The sequence below is a fragment of the Hibiscus syriacus genome, unplaced genomic scaffold, assembly GCF_006381635.1.
Source record: "Hibiscus syriacus cultivar Baekdansim isolate YM2019G1 unplaced genomic scaffold, ASM638163v2 tig00110652_pilon, whole genome shotgun sequence".
In the NCBI taxonomy this organism is placed as follows: domain Eukaryota; kingdom Viridiplantae; phylum Streptophyta; class Magnoliopsida; order Malvales; family Malvaceae; genus Hibiscus; species Hibiscus syriacus.
Genome location: NW_024062812.1, coordinates 482967 through 506836, shown reverse-complemented (window position 1 = coordinate 506836; position 23870 = coordinate 482967). Strand labels below are relative to the sequence as shown.

Here is a 23870-nt window from a genome sequence, read left to right as displayed (position 1 = left end):
GGAATGGTGTTTGTTACAGCCAATAACTCTAGCTTTAGTTCAACTCTTAAGGATATTTATGATAACTCTAGCTTTAGTTCAACTCTTAAGGATATTTATGATAACTCTAGCTTTAGTTCAACTCTTAAGGATATTTATGATGTGATACATGATGGAGTGAGTTTTCAACTGCACGTTGGATCTTCATATGCCAACTTTTGAACCTGAATCTCCACTGTGGGTTTTATATTGCCTTCCATTTGGCATCTTTTTTGAATAAACTGGGTTTAGCTTGTAAACATTTCAATAATGGCAGTAGACCAATGCTATTTAATTGTTTGAATGTGCAGTGTTCAATTAATTAAAAAACATCTTTGTTTACTTTAAATTGGTACCCTAACTTTGATTTTTTCTCTTGACAGCCTTCAATTAACTTTAATTTAATCATTAATCTCTTCAATATTTTTTTTAATATTTTTTTCTCATCTTATTTTATTTTATTCTATTATTTAACAGTAATTTGATATTTTTAGGACAATTCCAGTCAATCAAAGGTGAGTGATTCGAATCGAATAATTTAAATTTTAACTTAAATTCTAATTTTCGCAATTAAAGGCAACCGATAAATTAATTGGTATCGAAAGGGCGGTTCAAGGGTACTAATCCTTCCTTGACCGTAACCGACTCCCGAACCCGACACATTTCTGGTGCAACGCAGATCAGTTAAGATGGTGTCCGACCCACCTAAGTTTGTTTTAAAGTGGTCGGTGGTGACTCCAATCCACATTTTTCAAGTCGAAGCCCAATTTTGGGGCTCAACCGAAAGACGGTCGCGACATAAATACTCTTAATTATTTGATAATGAACATCTAATCACTATTATAGTTATTAATACTCGAACCTATAATATCTGATAATAATAATAATTTCTTTAACTATTAAAATAAGTTGTTTCATACACATCAAACCTAAATGTAATTTCTTAATTTGCAACTTGTGATAATAAGTTTCAAACATAATTTGATTATTGAAATCAAAATTGGGCAGCCGAAACGGTCCAATTCAATTGCCAAAATCCACATAAATTTTTGTTAGTGACAAATAATCCAATCGCTCAAAAACACATGCATTTCTTTAAAAATGAAACAGAGGAACTGGTTACACGTGTTTTCTGTTGCCCTGTTTGACCCATTCAATTTGGGGAGAACTAATATAAAATTATTTTATCAGTCGAACAGGTTTCAAATTTTTATATTAAACTTTAAATATATTATTTTTAATCTTTTTATTATATTTTAAATATTCTCTTATAAATAAATATTTTTGACAAATTTTAAATTCAATCTTACTCTTATACAGGAAAGAAATAGAGAATTCTAGGGGGAAAAGATGAATACTTAGTAAGTCTAAAACTCATTATTTAAAGAAATATGAGAGAACAAAAATGAATAATTTGATCTACACTAGATATACTTACTTTATAAATAAAAAATATTAAACATTTAATCTTTTATGAACAATTGTAATGGTAATAATCTTAGTAGAAATAAAAGTTAATTGACATAAATAATTTTTATTAAAAAATTAAAAATAACTATGGAGATACCATCGCGGATATAACTTACATGAATCTTACATTATTATTTATAAACTCATTATTTATTTTATCTTCATAATTTCGAAAACAATAAGTTATTATATTAAGAATTAATATAAAAAATATTTAAATTATATCTGAAATTAATTTTAGGTGTTTAAAGTATTTTTAATTAAATAAGTGCATAACACAACTATTATGTAACATGTATCTTTTTTCTAATATTTTTAATATTTTATTTTAAAAAAATAATAATATTTAAAAAAATTAAATCTATTCCTCGTTCCGTCATCCCCTCCCTCTTTCCCGTCCCAATCCCCTTTCATCCCCCACCTCTTTCCCCCTCCCTCCCTTCCAAATGAACCTCGATGACTGTTAGACAAATGAATACCAACGACAACTTAGGGTTACGCCGACAATAGCTTTATCGTTTTGCTTCAGCTTTTTCGTTCTGTTTCATTGGTCAATTGACAACTTGAGGCTTTGACCGATTAACATCGCGGGCTTCGACCGATTAACAGCGCGGGCTTCGACCGATGACAACGACCTTGGTGGTGGCCAACAGCGAGAAATATTAGAGATTTTAAGTTTTGAATATTTAAGGTATTTTTATAAAAATAATAATATTTTTAAGTTCTTTAAAAAGATAAATTTCAAAAAATTATAAATGTGCACATATTATACAACGATTTTTTTAATGACAAAAAATATGACATTGAAAACATTATTTATAATTTTTAATTAATTTTTTAAATATATAAAATTTATTTTAAATATAATTTAAATATTTATTTTTATATTAAACCTTATATTAAAATTAATTCTTAATATTTTATTTTTTAAAACTCATCCCTAATTTTTTAAAAAAATATATTTATCTTAAAAATTATAAAATATACTCAGACCAAACGTTGATTGAAACATGGTGCAATATTAAAAAAAATCAAACGATCTCAATGATAAGGAATAATGTTAATCTTTCTAGAGGTGTCAAATTTGAACAATTACGTTTGTAGAGTGTGTTATTAATAATTAAAAAATATTATAAATAAATATTATCCCTTATTATCACCCAAAACTATTAAAAAAAATTAACTTTACAAATCTAGATTCTACGTCAATTTCATCATTGAATTTTAAAATGAAATTAGAAATTAAAATTAATTTGTTCCTTATAATTTTAGGCTTCTTCCCTTCCTTTTTTTTTCTTTCATTGACCCATTGTCACTCAATTATTTATATGTTCTAAATTTGTCACTTTTCTTTAAAAATTTGATGATCATTTGAGTTAAACGTTAACATGTTGACTAAAATATGGTAAAATCATATTTTAATTATGTCTACAAGTATTGTCGTTGTTTTTAAGTACTGGCTCGATGACATAATATTTCAAGCACTAACTCGACAATATAATATAACGAAAAATCAATCCACAAAATACAACTCAAACGATTATGAGATCATGTGTTATCATATTCTAGTTAACATACTTATGTCTAGCTCAAACAATAACTAATTTTTAACAGAAAGTGGTGAGTTTGAAACATATAAATAGTCAAGTGGTCATTTTATAATTTTTAATTGTTGGGTGACTCAACAAAGTAACATCCTATAATCAAAAGATTATTTTTAATAGTCGGTATACTCAATAAAGCAACTATCTATAATCTTTATAATTTAAAAAATGAAAATGAATAAACTGATTTATAGTTTAAACCCCAAAGAAATAATGTAGGAAAATTTGATATGTAGTTATTTATACTCGTTTACAAGTAGGAATCATCCTCTAGTAGCTCACAAGCTTAACCGCTGCTTGATATGCTGGGTCATAATTTAGAATGAGAATGAAATTTAAAATTTCAAAAATTTATGGATTAATTTAGAATGAAGATTATATTTTAGGTATGAGATTAAATTATTTCAAAATTTATAACCTAAAATGAGAATCATAATTTAAGAATGAAATTAATATTAATTGATATATGATACAATTAACTCATAAAGATGTTGTAGACACTCATTTTCGTCCGGAGTTTTTTAATATATATAATAATATAATATAGTTTTTGAAAGAATTTTTTTGAAACATATAGTTTTAAAAAAACGGTTTTTGAAAATATATATAATATATAGTTTTGAAAATATTTTTGAAAATATATATTATATAGTTTTAAAAACAATTTTTGAAAATATATATAATATATAGTTTTGAAAATATATATTATATAGTTTTAAAAACAATTTTTGAAAATATATATTATATAGTTTCGAAAATAATTTTTGAGCATATTTAATATATAGTTTTAAAAATTATTTTTTTATTTTTTATTTTTATATTATATTAAAATTATTTATTTTTATTTATTATTTTATTAATATTTTTCTCTGATTTTTGTTTAAGGTCCAATAAGAGTCCGAGTTCAAAATGAGTCACGATCCAACAAATGTAAGGGTCCAAATCAGGGCCTACCTGACACAACAAGCCAAGGTCGGGTAAAGCCCGAATACCCAACAGGTCACTAAACCGAGCAAACAAGAGACCCGAGGTATATTAGGGTTTTACACATAGCCCTAGCGTCGTATCATCAAGAGCATGTAAATCGGGGAGTAAATCAACGGTCAAATCCCAACTCAAAGCAATCGACCGAAATTTTAGGCCGTACACCGATGAAGCAGCCAACGCCAAACCGAAAAATTGGCCATGCAAAAAAAATCCGGCTAAATCGGGATTGACCCATCTTATTTAGTCGTCAAGTAACAACCATAACCCCGAAATTACCGAAAACCAACTTCAACAATGGGTTATAAATACCCCGATGAACAGAAGAGGCAGCCAAGGATCATTGGAACAAAAAATACAAACAACCACACAATACCAAGAGATCGAAAATACATATAGCAACACAGAAAATCGAAAGCAACCAAACCAAAAACGTCAAAAAAAACCAAACCATAAACGTTCGAAACCGAAACCAAAAGGCAAGGCTTTGCCTCATCAAGGGTCGACGGGAACGCGTGAGAGCGTTGTCGGAGAGGAAGAAACCGTTGTATGTTAGAAAGTATGACGAGAAAAGGTAAAAAACCAAGTGAACGTTTTTAGATCTATGTCGATTTAGGGTGTTTTGTGGATTTGGGCTTTGGTTTTGGATTCCTGGGTTGAGGGCTTTCAAAAGAGGTAAGCCTTTAGGTTTCCGGCCACCGGAGGCGGCGGTCGGGCGGCAGAGTGTGGAAGTGGAATGTAACCGGCCTTCAGTCGGTTGACTTGGTTGAGAGGTTTTCTGGAGAAGGTGAGAGTTTTTTTATGAGTTGGGTTAAAATGTTATTTTTTGGGTTTTTATAACAGAGGAACTAAAGTGCAAATACAATATTTTTAAATTATTTTCACAGTCCCTGTAAGTTTTAAGTGTAATTCATTTTGGTCACCTACTGTAAATTTACCCTTAAATTTTGAATTTATTCAATTTAATCCTTGTTTATATTTTTTATATTTTGCAAATTAACCCCCTAATTTTTGTTTTTCTCTTCCAGTTCATTTTTAGCATCAATTTGATCCATAAAATTTTGATTTGTTTCAATTTGATCCTTTAAATTTTTATTTATTATTTTATTTTTTATATTTTTATTTCTTTTACTTTTAATATCTTTTTTCATTTTTATAATACTTTTTTTAAAACATTGTTATATATATATATATATATATTACACTATTTTATTTTATTATTTTTAAGACTGCACATTTTCTTCATTTTTATTTTTAATTTTTCTTAACATTTTTTAATTTATTTTTCTCTCACTTCGATTTATTTAATATATATTTTCCAATCTAACATTTTTGACCTTTTAGGGATAATTCCAATTGATCAAAGGTAATCAGTTTGAATTGAATTTTTAAATTTAAATTTTCGCAATTAAGACAATTGACAAATTAAAATGGTACCGAAAGGGCTGTACAATGGTGTTAATCCTTCATTGACTGTAATCGACTCTTGAATCCGACACATTTCTGGTAAAATGCAGATCAGGTAAGATTGTATCCGATCAACATAAATGTTGTTTTTAAATGATCGATGGCGACTCTAACACATTTTATTTAAGTCGAATCCCAATTCTGAGCCCACCCGAAATACGGTTACGACAGCTTGGCGACTCTGCTGGGGACAGATAAGTAAGTCAGGTCATAATTAATTTCCGGTTATCTTTTTAAGCGAAAATAACAAGTTTAAATTTTACTTTATTTATTCAATTTTTATTATTTATCTTTGATTATTTCTCAAATAAATAGTTGTACTGAGGTTTTTTAATGATTTCAAATTTTTAAATTTTCATCTCTGGTTCTATACCTGAGCTCCAAGCCTTTTTATAAGTGGAGGTGAAAGCGACGCTTTCGTGGGAATTTATTCTTCGTATAGGCCTAGCAAGTAACCTTCGGGATTCATATACCTTATGTATTTGTGTGAATTTTTTCTCCGTATAGACATAACGGAATGTATCATCTCGAGTTTAACTTGGTCCACATAAGCTTGTAATGGGCTTAAGACTGAGGGTTTGGCAAGCCCAAGGGGGCACCAACGAGGAGAACTCGGGTACCATTATTTAGAACTTAAACCGGGAAACTACAGGGAATTAGATCCCACCCCAAAACTTCATTTCAAAGCCTAGGCTGTCTTGAGTTATTTTCTACTTTACTTTATGTTCAAAGCATGCGAACTAGAAAGATATGTGGTTAGGACTTGTTTAAAATTAACATGAGGGATAGAGATCATGTCCATGTAAGAATAATAAGTATGTGGGGTATATAGCATGTGGGGTAGGCTTTTTTTCATCATTATTTTGATTATTATCTTTATCTCACTAACTTTTTTCCTTTTATTTTTCCCCTTTATTTTATTTTTTATAATTTACATTATTCAAAAGAGGTGTTGATCCACAGAAACGAGTTCGTTAAATGTAAATAGCTTGCATTAATGGACAAAGGGGTTATAATACAAGAGGTGAAATACGCAGAAGTTCGGCTATGGTCAGAAAAGACTCAGAAGGAAAAAGGAGACAGTCTGCAAGGCAACTATGTGTCACATTCAATCAAGAAGACATGGTGCCTACAATCGAAAAGTATACCACTTTGCTGCATTGTGAAGGACTCGGAATGGACTGGGTTTATACCAAGCACATCAAAAGTAAACTTTTCAAAAATGAGTTGGCAAAGGTTGCAAAGGCAAATGAAAAAAAGGTTACTAACCTGAAGAGTCCCTTTAAAGACAACAAGAACAAGATGGAAAAATGATAGCTGAAATTGGAAGTCATTGTTGACGAATTCAAGAAACAAGAAAATGAACTCCAGATAGTTCCTATCGATGGAGGGCTCCAATGGCATTTCTGTTAGGAAACAGGCTCAGCAGAGAGTGAAAGCCAGATATTCAGTTATTCGAGACTTCTTGGAGCAAGTATAAAAAGCAGCTCGTCACTTGCACGGTTTAGCCAAAGAATTCGGAGTAGTTCGACAGGGTATTCAACTGGTGACAGACGAAGGCAAAAGACTAGTCAACCTGTTAGAAGTTGTTTGGGGTCTAGAAGACTTAGTCAGAATGTACCTTTAGGGTGTTTTTGTCTCTTAAGAAATAACACTTTTGTCCCAATAAAGATTATTTATAATAATATACACGTTTTTTTATCAATGCCTCAAACATTTCATGCATCATGCAATGCTTTTTATAACTTGCATTTTATTTTTATTTTTCATGTTTTTACATTCACATTAACTAACAAAAGATGTCTCATAAAAAAGGAACAAACATTGGACACACCTCATCCTTACCATACCCGGTGGAACCCATGAAGCCCCCATACCCCATATGGTATGATGAGAATGCTCATTGCGAATATCATGGCGGTGTCCCAAGGCACACTATTGAGAATTGATTCGCATTCAAGAGAATCGTGCAGAAAATGCGTAACAAGAATTGAATCCACTTCAGTAACTCGGGGGTATCCTAATAAGGAAGAGATCATTTCATTCAATCATGAAGCTTTATTCCATTTGCAACATTTTGTTTGAATTTGTTTTTCATATTTTTTCAGTTTTTTGTAAGAATATTTAAATGAATTTATGCTAGTTTAAAGAAGGCGAGCAATGAATCAAATTTGCAGACTTGAAATTCTTTGAATATTAACTGAATTAAAAACTCTATAAATGATTGGAGTTATAGATCTTTGACAAAGTGACAAGATTGAGAATTGATAAAACAAAGACCTTGACCTTACCCCATAAGATACGCTCGAACACCATACCCTTCTCTTGCAAGAACTAATATAGCCTTCTCCCATCATGAGGGAATGAACAAGAGGCTTGGTATTCAGGTATGTATAGGAGCAGACAACATGGGGCATCTTTTTCATATAACATTACAAAACTGATTAGACCATACTTTTGTTGATGATGTTCAATGATGATCATGATCTTTACAGATGTAATAGTCGAGTAGGTGATTCTAATTCAGATCATTTGCTTGGAAATTGAAATTTAAAGGTGAGATTTTTTACTTTCAACAACACCTAGACTATAACAGGTTCTTCTTGAGAAGCTTAAGAAATTGAATCTGTATACCTAGAATATAATTATATATGTATAAAATAAAGCTGAGCTATTCCACTAAGGCAATTGGTTATAGATGAAACTCAAAAGCTCTGGCTTTATGAATAGACTGCATTCAAAACATGACATTGCTCGAGTACTTGGCAATTCGATGTTTGCTCCATTACAATTGTCAAATTGAAGAATTTGTAATAAGATGAACCCTTCAGCTAGCCTGATAAAGGCAAATTACATTGAATTTAGCTAGCCAGACAATGGAAAAATAAATCAAATTTATCTAAATAAAGAGTTTCGGTAAATATGGACTAAGGCAGTTAAGGAACACTTGTTATAGTCAATTTCACACGAGCACTCAAGAATTTCATTTTTAGATCGATATTTCGGTACTGTCTTTGTTAGAGGAGTCTACGAAGCTTGAAAAATTGGAAGATTTCAGAGAACCGAAATAGAAGTGTTATAGAAAGTCTAGTAATTGATTATGGTAGTTGCGTCATTTTGTTCGTATTCGATTAAAATATCAAGCCAAGAAAGAGGGGCATGTTGCGATGTTTAAAAGGACCGAGAAATAAATGACATTTTGGTGGCCGAAACCTTAGAAAATAGGAAGCCAACCTGAAGCCAACTCATCAATTTGGATACTTGTCAAAGAACTATAACTCTAAAAGCATTAAAGAGCTATTGATTCTTTTGATTTTCTGTGAACTCATGTTTATGATGTGATTTGATTGTGAGCCTGAATTAAGGGGCAATACTTTATAAAAAAAATTTAAATAAAAGAAATGAGAAAAACATTTTCAAACAGGAAAGTCTCAAATGTGAAAGGTCCATGAAGCTGGTGAGGCTCATATTACCTCGATTGAAGAAAGAATAAACAATGCCAGAATAATGGAGCATTTCACATTCTTGAAAGCAAATAGTCTGAGAGATCAGACAGAACTTGTATCACTCCCTTGTGACATTGCCAGCAACCCGAGAAGAAAATGTAGCATGATCGATTACAAGGACAAGACCAGCAAACAAAAATGAGGCTCCATCCAGGAGATAAAATATAACTAATTCATGTTGCATACATCTTATACATACTTAAGAGCATCACATTTATCATTTTTCGCATACATAATTTTTGCAGCTTTAGAGTCAAGTTTTAACTTCAAGATGAAAGATACTCGATTCAAGAGCACCTTCAAAAAAGATCGATGGTGGTTACATAACACAGCGGCATGGAGCAACACCTAAACCAACTTGACCTATTGAAAGATTGACAATCTTAGAATCAACTTCAGACGAGTTCGAGAGCTAAAACAGAATGGATTCAGTTCAGCTTAACTTAACAACGAATGGTTAGTTTCCAGTTAACGTTTTCAAGCCAGATTTCAACTCCACGACGAATGATATCTGGCTGACAGAATATACCACTTGGTTTTCCCGTGAAGATGAGTCATTTAAAGAATTATGATCGGCTTAGACCTGCGAAAGAGGGCCATCCTTCATTTAGAGAAAATTTACAACTTAGCTTAAGTCAAGAAAAATTGTCAATTAAAAAACAACTTTCCAGTTTAGATTTCGAACAAGATTTCAACTTAACAGCAAAATATATTGAACTCGAAACGACGCAACTTATACAAGATTGGATTTCAATTTCACAACGAATGATATCCAACCCAAAGCCAATTTGGCGAAGCACTACAACTCGATATTGGATTTTAACTTCACAACGAATGACGTCTAATTCAAAGCTCAACTTCACAGTGAAGGAACCATCCATGATTTCATCTTCACGACAAAGGATATCATACCTGAAAGATTGACCCAACTTCACGACGAATGAGTCATCTGTGACAAACAACTTTCCAATTCATATTTCGATCTTGATTTCAACTTCACAGCGGAATATATTGAACTCGAAACGACACAACTTATACAAGATTGGATTTCAACTTTACAACGAATGACGTCTAATTCAAAGCTCAACTTTATAACGAATGAGCCATCTACGATTTCAACTTCACGAAGAAGGATATCGTACCAAAAAAATTGATCAAACTTCACGACGAAGGAGTCATCTGTGACTAACAACTTTTCAGATCAAATTTCGAGCTAGATTTTATCTTCAATACGAAATATATTGAACTCGAAACGACGCAACTTATATAATATTGGATTTCAACTTCACAATAAAGGATATCCAAACAAAAGCTAATTTGGTGAAGCACTACAACTCGAGTTTGAATTTCAACTTCACAACAAATGACGTCCAATTCAAAGCTCAACTTCGCAGCGAATGAGCCATCCACGATTTCAACTTCACGAAGAAGGATATCATGCCCAAATGGATTGACTTAGTTTCACATCAAATGAGTCATATGCAACAATAGGGGTTATATCCCAGCCTATTACAGCATAGCTCAAGGCGAGAAGGGATATATGTCAACAAAAACCTTCGAGTTTGATCCCATTCAACTCGATGACATATCAACCGCATGGTAGCAGCGAGGAACTACTTTCCGGTTAAAGCGTAAACTGAGGTCTTTAAGTCAAGAAGAAGACCTGGGTTGGCTGCGATTTAGCGACAAGAAACTATATCTCAGTCAAATTTACAACATAGCTCAAGGCGAGAATGTCTATCTGTCAAAAAAACCTTTGAATTCGATTCCATTAAGCTCGAGGGCATATCAACCATATAGTAGTGTCGAGGAACTACTTTTTGGTTGAATTTTTAAACCGAGGTCTTTAAACCGAGAAGAATACCAAGGTTGATTACGATTTGTCGACAAGAAGCCAAGTTCTGATTTAAATTCCAATTTATGATTTGAATTTCATAAAGAATGATATCATTTTAAGACTTACTCAACTTCACAACGGATGAGTCATCCACAACTCAATTTAACAGGGAGATATTTCTAATTGCAATACTAGAGTCAATTTTCAACTCCACAAGGGAGAATATTAGACTCAGGGACCCCTTCATACCAAATGAAAATTTGTGTCATTTTATCTTTGTCCTATTTTTCGTTACACGAAAAAGGACAAAGAGGGACAACTGTAGATACTCGTTTTCGTCCGGAGTTTTTTAATATATATAAATAATATAGTATAGTTTTTGAAAGAATTTTCTTTTTTGTTGAAACAAGTAGTTTTTAAAAAAATCAATTTTTAAAAATATATATAATATATAGTTTTAAAAATATATATTATATAGTTTTAAAAATATATATTATATAGTTTTAAAAACAATTTTTGAAAATATATATAATATATAATTTTGAAAATATTTTTGAAAATATATATTATATAGTTTTAAAAATAATTTTTGAAAATACATATATTATATAGTTTCAAAAATAATTTTTGAGCATATATAATATATAGTTTTAAAAATGATTTTATTTATTTTTTATTTTTTATATTATATTTATATTATTTAATATTATTTATTATTTTATTAATATTTTTCGTCTGATTTCTGTTTAAGGTCCAGTAAGAGTCCGAGTTCAAAATGAGTCATGATCCAACGAAGGTAAGGGGCCAAATAAGGGCCTAACTGACCCAGCATGCCAAGGTCGGGTAAATCCTGAAGACCCAACAGGCCAAGGTCGGGTAAAGCCTGAATACCCAGCAGGTTACTAAACCGTGCAAACAAGAGACTTGAGGTATGTTAGGGTTTTACACATAACCCTAGTTCCATATCATCAAGAGCACGTAAATCGAGGAGTAAATCAACTTTCAAATCCCAACTCAAAGCAATCGGCCGTGATTTCCGACCGCACACCGACGAAACAGCCAACTCCAAATCAAAAAATTGGCCATGCAAAAAAATCCTAGCTAAATCGGGTCTGATCCGTCCCGTTTAGCCGGTCAAGTAACAACCCATAAACCCGAAATCACCAGAAACCAACTTCAATAAGGGGTTATAAATACCCCGGTGACCACAAGAGGTAGCCAAGGATCATCGGAGCAAAAAATGCAAACAAAAAACAACCATCACAATACCAAGAGATCGAAACTAGACATAGCAACACAGAAAAATCCAAAGCAACCAAACCAAAAACGTCAGAAAAAACCAAACCATAAACGTTCAAAACCGAAACCAAAAAGCAAGGCTTTGCCTCATCAAGGGTTGGCGTAAACGCGTAAGATCGTCATCGGAGAGGAAGAAACTGTTGGATGTTAGAATACTCCAGGAAAGGTAAAAATCGAGAGAACTTTTTTAGATCTACGCCGATTTAGGGAGTTTTTTTTGGGATTTGGGCTTTGGTTTCAGATTCCCGAGGTTGAGGTCTTTCGAAAGAGGTAAGCCTTTAGGTTTCCGACCATCGAAGGCGGCGGCCGGGTGGCGGAGTGTGACCAAGGAAGGTGACCAGTTTGACCCGTTGACTTGGGTTGAGAGGTTTTCTGGAGAGGGGGAGAGTTTTTTTTGGCTAAGTTGGGTTAAAATGTTATTTTTTTGGGTTTTTAGGTATTTATAACCGAGGGACTAAAGTGTAAATACAAGTTTTTTAAATTATTTTGACAGTCCCTATAAGTTTAAAGTATAATTCATTTTGGTCACCTGCTGTAAATTTACCCTTATATTTCGAATTTATTCATCATTGTTTATATTTTTATATTTTGCAAATTAACCGCCTAATTTTTGTTTTTTCTCTTGTAGTTCCTTTTTTAGCATCAATTTAATCCATAAAATTTCGAATTGTTTATATTTGATCCTTTAAATTTTTATTTATTTTTTATATTTTTTATTGCTTTTAATTTTAATATGTTTTTCATTTTTTATTATTCTTTTTTTAAATATTGTATATATATATATTACACTCTTTTATTTTATTATTTTTAAGACTGAACATTTTCTTCATTTTTATTTTTCTTAACATTTTTTTATTTTCTCAATTTTTTTATTTTTTCTCTCTCTTCGTTTATTTAATATATATTTTTCAATCTAATTTTTTGACCTTTTAGGGATAATTCCAATCGATCAAAGGTAATCAGTTTGAATTAAATTTTTAAATTTAAATTTCTTCAATTAAGACAACCGACAAGTTAAAATAGTATCGAAAGGGCAGTACAAGGGTTCTAATCCTTCCCTGACTGTAATCGACTTCTGAATCTGACATATTTATGGTAAAACACAGATTTGGTAAGATGATATCTGATCAACCTAAATATTGTTTTAAATAATCGTTGGCGACTCTAACGCTTTTTATTAAGTCAAAACTCAATTTCGGGCCTACCCAAAAGACGGTTACGACATAGGTAAAGTTTAGAATCTTTATTTTTTAAATAAAAAACATTTAATTAATTTTTTTCTTAATTAATATGAAATAAATATAAAATAATATTTATTTAAAAAATTTCAATCATTTAATATTAAAAGTTTAAACTATCGCCTACATAATAATGCTAAAGAAATATATGTAAAAATTCATTAAACCGAGCTTTATTGAAAATGATTGTGATGAAAATCAATTCCCCAAGAAGAATAATGTCTGCGTGTGGAAAGATAAAATTATTCTTTCGTTTTAAATAAGCAAAGCCCTTTTATTTAAATTACATTTTCCAAACGCTATTGTAAAAAAATTATTAAAATACATATGATGTAATTATTTATACAATTTTTTTTCTATAACCATCAATATTCAATTAATTAATTAATTAATCCGGCTCGGGTGTTGTAGATACAATAACAACCCTTCCAATCCAATTTACTTTATTTGCAAGTACCAATATTTATACAATTTTCATAAATAATTAATCTCTTAATTTTAAGATGGGTTTTTAAGAATTAGTACTAGTTAACAAAATTCATTTGAATAATTATATCTACCATGAAAATGTGTGGAGCTCCCAAATATGTTAACTTTAACATACAAAAGGAAATTATTATAAAAAAACATGCGTATTCGATCCTCAAAGTTACGAATCCATTCCAATGTATTTTTATTAATTGATAGTGAAACGTGAAAAAGAAAAGAACATAATACCTTTAAAATAATGATTGTAACTTGTATAAAAAAATAAAAATGATTAAACAACGCTAAAATAATAAGTACTGAATAGATAATACTATGTATTATTGTGGTAGAGAAATTAGGTTAGACACATAAACATATGAATCCTTACAAGGGACATTATCATGATTCAATTTCACCTAAAGTGGGAGCTCAATCGTCTGTCGGAAAACATTTTACTTGATTTTGTTATAATTTTACGCTTGTTTAATCACAGTGAGAATGAGAACGAAACCTATAATTTTGATTATAACCAATAACATCACAAATGAAAGAGGAATATCTCTAGAACGGGGGAATTAGAAGTGATACAGCCCATCGTGGAGTGGCTTTGGGCTGATGATGCCTGGAATTCCAAATGGTGGCCTGGATAAACTCCAGCTACTGGAGTGCTCAGCCCACCCATGATTTTGTATAAGAGGAGACGTGTCCCACCAATTCTTCACTTGCATTCCGAGTAACTCACTTTAAATTCTCTAACAAGCGTTAATTTTATTATAATTTCACCAAGATATGCCCCGAACTTATATTAAGTGTTCAGCCTCTCTTTATTGGTTTGAATTAGGTAATAAGGTTATTCTTAAAGTTTATCCTTAGAAGATAATTCTTTGATTTAGCAATAAAGCGAAGTTCAATCCTTAATTGATTGGTTTGCATAATGTTTTGGAACAAATTGGCCCAGTGGATTTTATAATATCTTTCATGATTTAACGCATTAAAGATATTGTTTTGATATTTCTCAAATCATTCGACTTGATTATATGTTTTCAGCATAGAAACTTAAGTTATTGAACCATTGAAGTTAACAAGCTAGAGATTCATTGTAGTCTGATCCTTCGTATGAACCCACATTCTAAAAAATGGTACGGCACATTGATTTAGTCATGTTGCATTATATCTTAGAAAACAAATATATGTATATATATATATTAAATTCTAAATCTTTCTGTAATTAATAATTTAGTTGTTCTAAACCTAAAGAGATGTTAACCATGTTACCATATATAATTATAAATAGCACAAATGATTAGAGGAAGAATGATTAATGTGAAAATTTCAGGCAGCCAGACCCACATTCAACTATAAAACAGGATAAAGAAGGTTAGAACCAAGGAATCCAAAGCCGCCATTTTATCTCCCTCTTTATTTTTAGTTTTGTAAAAATAAAAGAATCCAAAGATATTTCCTCTCAATAAGCAACAAACACAGAAGGGAAAAGTAGAGAAGACCAACCTCTTCCTAACCCAGTGAAGGAGAGTGGACTTTGTTATATTATTTATGATATAGTTTAAAATCATAATATATTAATATTATATTATTCTTTTATCATATCAAAGATTTAGAAGGAAAACGGAAACCCAGCTCAATCGGGGCAAATGTAAAATAGGCCCACAACCCATGTGCTCAAGTTTTGATTCGAGCAAATCTGGACCCTTGATTGATGTGACATCCAAATATGAACTACGGAATTATTGACAACGTATATTTACTTGAAAGAAATGGAATTTAATGTTTCTTGTAACTTTCCCTTATAAATTGAAATAAAATAAATTGGTTTTTTAACAAGTCCAAGAATATATCTTTGGACTAGTTCCGATTCTTTCATTCACTGTGAGTTCCCAACGGGACGTTTTTTTTTTTTTGTTTCTATGTAACGGGTCTGTAGATTCTAATCAACTCCAATTTCACACACTGAACCATACAATAGAATATGAAGAGAAAAAAATATAATTTCTCGCATCATTTAATTTATGTTTACAGTTCGGACTATAATCGTAAATTTATGTTCATAATTAACTTCAAGATAAGTTGGAAATAGAAACATTATATTTATTTATTATAATAAAAATAACATAGTAATATGTACTCAAATAACCTTTTTTGCATAAAAATTGCATGAGTGAAGATAATATTCGCTATTTGTTTTTACATACTAACAGGAAATTTCCCCACAATGTGTATCCATAAATAATATCCCACTAAGTGCTTTATGATTGTACGATACTATTTGTTCCGTTGCTTTGCTTCGACACACTCCAAATAGGTAAGGGAAGCTTCATTTTAGGTAACACACTCAAAACAGATTAAAAAATATATTTAAAGGCATATATTAATAACATATTTTTTTTCTATAAAATTATATATAAATAAAAATTTAAAATTAACACAATTAATAAAAAAAGAATTAATCGAAAAAGAATTCAAATTTCAAAATAAACTTATGTTTATCCTGATTAGAGGGTGCATCTGCGGCTGCCCTTATTGAATAACATATATAAATATATAGTACCTAAATGCACAATTAAATTTAATTTATAAATTGGCGCAAGCATGGGAATCAAACCAAAAATATATATATTTCAACTCAACCATATAAAGGTACTACAATAGACTTCACAAATACTATATATAATGAAATTAATTAGCCCAGTTAAACTATTTTTTTACCGCGGGCTACATTTTGTGCAGCCGCGTCAGTCTTTTTCGCTTACATATTTGCCCCTTTTCTCTTTACCACTAAAGGAGGGCCCATAATGGCTAAAACTTAAAAATCGGAACCACAAAAAGGAGATGGATAATAGCTGGAAACTTTCTAAAATATTTCAATTTTACTGCTAAGCTTTCTAACTTCGGGGGGTTGATAACTTCTTTTTCTTTTGCAAATTGGTCCATCCACCAAACCATCAAAGAGAGGAAAACCAATCAAACTCTGAAATTCTTGCCGGTGAATGTTTGACCAAACTGCCAATGGGCGGGAACGATGTTCCAAGAGGTGGACGTGCGCCTATCACTGCCTGTGACCCTGAAGGAGAGTGACTGACCAACCAGAACAGCGTTTGATTGCCAGTTCTGACCCCAGTTTCGGCTCATGCTCATCCAACCTGTCCTAGATCCTTTCACGCTAACCTTCACGATATCCCCTGCACCTGCCACGTTGGAGATCAAAACCAAGTTGAAGTAACGGAAACCGTTAATCGTGAACCTGATTCCTCCCCTCTTCCGGCATGGCACCCTACGTAATTTATTAAATAAAAGACGGAACGATGTTAGCATAAAACGCGGAGCATGATTGTTCGTGTGGAATAGACATTTAGTCAACAAGACAAGATCTTGGGAACTCTACTGTCTTTGACTGATTTCATGGTTAAACAAAACTAATAACAGTGACTTTATGCATTATTATCAATTAATCTACGTTTTTTTAAAAAAATTTGCATTAAACATGAAATTATTAGTAACAAATGTAGCGAGCTTGAAGGGGAACAGAGGATATACCGGCGGTAAGAAACGGGGACAATTCCGGCACGGTACTCAGCAATCTTAAGGAACATGGGCATGGCGAGGTCAAAATGAGGGCGAGGAGGGTTGCACCAGCCGCCATTGTCGTTCGGGAGAGCGTAATTTGGTGGGCAAAAGTTGGTTGCCGTAATGAGGATGGAAGGGCTTCCCGAATGACACCATTTTGGATCACTTGCACATTTTATCTCAAAGCAAGCGCCGCAGCTTAAGCCATTGTTGAACAAAGCTGTGCTCAACGCCGCCGTGTTAACTCCGTAACCTTGGCTGTACAAGTTTCCGTATCCACAAGCTCCACCTGCAAACCATTATAAAAACCAAAATAGTAATAAGTGCCGAGATTAAGGTAATAATGTACCTCAATACGTGCCTTTTAAAAGTCACAGACAAAACACAGGAGCAGAAGGAAGAAGATACCCATGGTGCCTGATGCATCAGAGCCGCCATAGAAGGTAGCATGGGCATTTTGCCATGCACCTCCGGAGTAAACTCCCGGAATTCTTGCTTCAGCCATCCAAATTGAGGATATTAAACCCACAATAACGCATACTACACTCACAGTACCCATTTCCTTTTCCTTCAACTACTTTGGGATAAACCACAAAACTCTAAAAACCAATTCTCTCTCTTCTTTTTTTCTTCAAAGAAAGGAAAAGGGAGAGATTTAAGGCAAAGGGGAGGGATGGAGGGGTACTTAAATAGATGGGTCTCAGCCTTTAAGGAAGGAGGGTAAGATAGAGAGGCCCATTATTTGGAAATTTCAAACAAATCATCATTAACGTTGCTTTCTGGTGAGAACCCTGGGTTATTTATTGTTAGAAAAAAGAACAGCGTTTTATTTAATAATACAGAAATTCCAAAAGGGATAAGCCTGATCTACGGCTATAATTTGAGATCAATTGAATTTGGGTGGTATGAGATGGACCCACTGAATTTAAATGTAAGCCAACCAGAAGACACTCAAAAAAGGAAATAATCCGACGTGTGGGCTGGACCTACTTAACCCCGCAATCATCGGCCCTTATTACACTAAATCTCGAGCCACTCCCTCCCACACTTGATTCCTGCTCCCCGTGCCGTGATTTCGTTTTTTCCCAGTATAAACTAATCCATTCTTATTATTTTCTTTTTTTATTAGTCTTATTATTTTCATGCAATTTATTACCATTCAAACCACAAAAATAAATTAAAAGACTACTTTTTAAAATATTTTTTAATACAAAAGTAAATATAATTATAAATCAATACAGCTGGTAATTATATAATTTAAATTAAAAATCGTAATACATTTAAAAATAATTTATATATGTTGATGGATAATGAGTGATGTGGTAGTTTGCATTAGTTTATATGAAGAAATGAATGATTTTATCAAATATTGATGTTTCATCCCTTTTTAATTTAAACATATGATCATGAATTTATCGAAATTTAGGAGAGATATAACTTGAATTCATGAAAAAAAAGGAAAAGAGACCAAATCTAAAAAGTAGATCATATGTGTAGTCTCGTTAAACTATATAAATTATTAATTATTAGGTCACGGAAGAGTGATGCCACGAGTGATTTTAAAGTTGAATTCTTTTAGAATGACAGATATATAATTACTCATTTAAAATTAAATTATGAGAAAATAACTTCAGTGATCGAAAATGCCTTATAATATATGATTTTAACCAATTTTTTTGGATTTGTGAAAATGACCAATAAATTCGCAACGTGAACTTCAATTTCCCAACACAGTTTCCAAATTCGCAATACAGAAGTCAAATTCACAAAGCGCATTTATTTTCGCAACACGAATTTTATTTTCAAATTCGAAACACAATATTAATTTCGCAACACAAATGTAAAATTATAATCACAACTCATAACCTAAAACCCAAAATCACAACTCAGTCCAATCTCCATCTCTCACTCTCTACAGCGACATCCGTCACCATCTACGAAAAAATCCGTCCCCATCTCCGGTAAAATCCGTCTATCTCCATCTCTCATAGCCACCCTCACAACCATTTACAGCCACAAATGAAAAATCAACCACCGATGATTAGTTTTTTTAATTATTTTTATTTTGAAATTTTTGTATTATTATTAGATTTTTCATATTTAAATTGATGATACATTTATTGATAATTTTAATATATAGATTAACCATTTCACTTAGATTGTTTAGTAAATTCATTCGGTTGCTGTCAATAATGCTAAATTGTTTAGTCTTTAACCCTGTGAAGTTAGTATTTGTCTTTGTTTTGTCTTTTGGTTGAAGTAATGCAATTCATTCAAGTTTCAATTTGCAGAAGAATTTTGAAACTTAAATTCGCAATACGAAAATAAAATTCGCAACACGAAAATCGCAATGCGATTTTAGTTTCGCGTTGCGATTTTCATTTTCACATTGCGATTTTCATTTTCGCGTTGCAAATTTAAGTTTTAGAAACTACTCTTTTTCTGCAAATTGAAACTTAAATGAATTGCATTACTTCAACCAAAAAACTATGATAGAATAATGACTTGGGTGAATACCGTGCTAGTTTGAAACATATTTGACTTTGTTTTCACTGTTTAATATCATGTCTTTTTATAGTGTATAATTTGTAGTTTTTGGTATATCTAACTTGGTATGTTCATTGTTTTTGTTATAATTTTTTTCGGCTTTATTGACTCTAAGGAATAAATTAAGCCTAGTCACTACAATAGCGTTGACACTTACACCTGTACAAAGAAAATTGTTTGAGGATACTTGCTTCGGGCCATGGCTGAAAGTACAACATCCAGGTGGAGATGCTATGTTGACCCATTTGTTTCTTCAGACCATGACTAACGATCTACCCGAGAGGATACAACGTGGTGATGAAGAGATATGGTTTCATTTTCCACCGGCGTATACTTGTTTTGGGCGGGTGGAGTTTTGCTTAATCACTGGTCTACGTTCCGGACACGATGAAGTAGGTCGGTACACTAGTCATATCGTCCGCCCATCATGGTTATCTCGAGTTTTTCCTAAGCTGGCAAAGGCGAAGCCCAGTTTACATGTCGACGACTTGAAAATATTACTTCTTAAAGATGGTTTTACTCAGATGGATGACCTTGATGTTGTCCGAGTTTGCCTTTTATTATATTTGAATGCCGACTTTTTAGGTGAAGAGGCCAGAGAACCTATTTCTGATGACCTAATATTATTGGTAGAGGACCTAAATGCATGGAACGTGTTTCCCTAGGGTTCATATCTATGGAAAGCTACCTGGAAAAAAATGTCGTCTTCCTTTGAGGACCGTCGTAGTTTGCGTGGCGATGGTTTCAAATACATTTTGGTAGGCTTTATTTGGGCCTTTAAGGTAAGAATTTCTATATAATGTTTCCAAAATTATAATTAATTATTTAACAATTACTAATGTTTGTGTATTATATTATTTGTAGATTTGAATATTTGAGGCTTTTCCCAGCATGCAGACATATGCAAGAAAAAATTCAAATGATATTCCTAGGGCTATTACCTGGAGGAGGATCAGGCTACTGGATTGGGAAGATTTACTACCATATACGACGATAAATGATGTAAGTTAACACAAATACTACCATATATAAACAAGTTATTACTAGTAGACGTTTGACTTTGTTTGAGCTTTTATATTGTTAGGAGGCAAACTATCCATTACAGAGGCTGAGCTAGCCACTGATTGGTGACATGCTAGTAAGCGTTTTTTTATGGGATAGATGATGAGCACCCCCCACTTCGAGAGCCATCACCTGATCGAGCTGATTATACACCTCCACACCGAGAGCCATCACCTATTCCATCACATCATCGAGCCTCTTCTCCACCATCACCTCATGATAGGCGACCGACAAAGATGCCACAACATTTATCTCCCCGTTCTCCACCTCCACGGGATGAGTAAGGGGAGTTACGTGATGAGGTCAGTGTTTTGCGTGATAAGGTCGATACTTTACGTGACGACAATGGTGCATAGCGTGATGAGGTACGATCTTTACGTGGTGAGGTAGATGTTTACGTGATGATAATGGTGTTTTATGTGGTGAGATATCTACTTTACGTGATGAGGTTGCCGCTTTACGTGAGATTGTTTCATCTTTGCAGAATGAGGTTCATACTTTACGCAATGAGATAAGTTTGTTTAATACTGTACTAAAAATACAAATAACCTTTTTTCGACATTATTTATTTATTTACTGATTTATGTATTAATTTATTTTTAGCGGCCCGATAAGGTAGATGCTTTACGTCGAATTTTTCTTGCACGACGGGGTTCACGCATCAGACATCGTGCACGTGCCATTACGTCTCCTTTCACCCCAATAGTGCCAAGACTCTGTAAGAAGAAGCCCGATTCACCTGTCATCGTTCAAGAGGCCCTTCCCATCGTTCAAGAGGCCCTTGTCATCGTTCAAGAGGTCTCTTCCACCATTCAAGAGCCCTATTTATATAGCATACTATGTCGACATATTGATAAACCCCCTCACGTGCCTGATATGATGGATGCGAGTTGGCTTTCGTATGAGTTACCGGCCAGTACCATTCCTCAGCAGGAGAGGAGAACACTACCGAACACAATTATGGATAATACCCTTTAGGCTAAGACCGCAGTTGATTTTTATCTACATGAGCGGAGCCAGGGGTGTTACGCTGACATATGCAAAATCGACGATAGTATGCATTTCTTTCTTGATCGGTATTGGTAGGGTGTTTTATTAGGGGTTGAAGAGAATGGCTATTTCGAATAGGGGTAAGTCTTATATTCTTCTTATATTGCATTTTGATTATTTTTTAAATTTATTAAATTCAATAATATATGTATTTTTTATCCATAGTATATTGATGCATGGGTGTCACATCTTCAGATTATAAGGAAATTGAAGAAAATAAAAAAGACACGATGGATTATTATGCCTTCGTCTTTTCACGTAGCTCACTTGAAAGATCAGAGAGACGCTTCATATGCGTTGGGTAATGGAAAAGCTAAGCTTTATCCTGCGTGGTGGGAGGTCGATAAGGTTAGTATTTATTTTTGAATATTTTAAAGGTGTTCATAAATTTTATTTGAAGTGCGCAATTGAATTATTATTTATGATTGCAGGTGTTTATTCCTGTTATGGAACGTCATCATTGGCTTCTCGTCGAGCTTCAGCTCCTATCCCTGAAGACGATAGTATATGACAGTATGTTGAATTACATACCATTGTCTGATTTGAAAGATATTATTTATAAGGGATGAAACGCTCATTTGGCTAAATACTTAGATGCGATTGATTATTGGACTAATTCTGGAAACAATAAGCCAAAAACGTTCAAAGTTACAATGATGAGAGACGAGATAGAGCCACAACAAACGGCGGGAGCCATAGGGGATTGTGATCCTCTTGTATGGATGTGCTTGGAACGTTTGACGACAGAAGGTAAACAATTTCTACTTCCCACAGATAGAGATAGAGGTGCAGTAGGGTTGTGGTTTCGTCATTTTATGGCTAGAGCGATATATTCGAGACGTTACCTACCTGCATCCGTGTGCTGAAAGTGTGCATAAATAACCATTTGTTATTGGTAAGTTTGAGTAAGTGTTGTTAACATACGTACTCTTTGTTGGTTTGAAAATGTTTGGTTAAGTACCTAGAATTCAATAATTTGATGTTTGTTGGTTTTAGATGTGTAGAAAGTGTTGTTTGAGCAAATGTTTGGTTTATGCAGGTTAATCCTGAAGTGAGCTGCGTGAAATTTGCTGTCTGGGGCTAATTGTATCAATGTGCTGTTGATTTATTTTTTTTAGATGTGTAAATAAGAATTATTTTTGCTTGTTTAATTGATTTGTAAAAGTTGAATTGTTGTTTAAGAAATTTTCAATCTGTATTATGTTGAAGGCAAAAAAGACCTATTGAAGGTAAGTCAAATTCGCGTTGCGATTGTTGTGAAAGTAAAATTCGCAACGCGAATTTGACTTTCGCAACAATCGTAACAAAAAAATCGCAACGTGAATTTGACTTTCGCGTTGCGAATTCAAGGAAAACACCTTAAAAAAGATAACAGACAACAATCTGATAAGTGATAACAACTGAACATATCATAGCAATGCTCAAACTCAAGTTACTAATGCATGTCTAACTGAAAATGTATGCATTCACACATAAAATATACATAATATAACGTTTGCATTTAAAAATCACCTAAGTTAATATGTCCCAAAAGGTGAAGCCGGTTGTGATTGGGATTTTGATTGCGATTTTGATTTCCTTTTGCTTGGCACCATATGAGCTTTGGATTTTGATGAGGATCCATATTTTGGTAGAGAAAAAGATGATTGTGATGGCACTGATGATCCACAGGTCAACCTTGTATAACCACTTTCCTTTCACCGACTATATGTCGATATCCTCTTCTCTTCACCCTTAG

At 32.7% G+C, this 23870-nt stretch overlaps 1 protein-coding gene across 1 annotated transcript; it reads right to left on the bottom strand.

Annotated features, from left to right (window-relative positions):
• Positions 1–16768: 16768 nt before the first annotated feature.
• LOC120137190 (expansin-A4-like) lies at positions 16769–18113 on the bottom strand. Its single transcript, XM_039153004.1, has 3 exons — positions 17882–18113; positions 17444–17762; positions 16769–17180 (listed from the first exon to the last, which is right to left on the bottom strand). The coding sequence occupies exons 1-3, from the start codon at positions 18030–18032 to the stop codon at positions 16871–16873; spliced, it is 780 nt and encodes a 259-aa protein (XP_039008935.1). The 5' UTR covers positions 18033–18113; the 3' UTR covers positions 16769–16870.
• Between the last annotated feature and the right edge of the window lie 5757 nt (positions 18114–23870).

Bases quoted from the DNA above. Each gene is read 5' to 3' on its own strand.
- LOC120137190 (XM_039153004.1), bottom strand. From the start codon at position 18,032: ATGGGTACTGTGAGTGTAGTATGCGTTATTGTGGGTTTAATATCCTCA. The intron at 17,763-17,881 runs GTATCTTCTTCC...AATGGTTTGCAG, and splicing joins TGATGCATCAGGCACCATGG to GTGGAGCTTGTGGATACGGA. The intron at 17,181-17,443 runs GTATATCCTCTG...TAAATTACGTAG, and splicing joins GTCCCCGTTTCTTACCGCCG to GGTGCCATGCCGGAAGAGGG.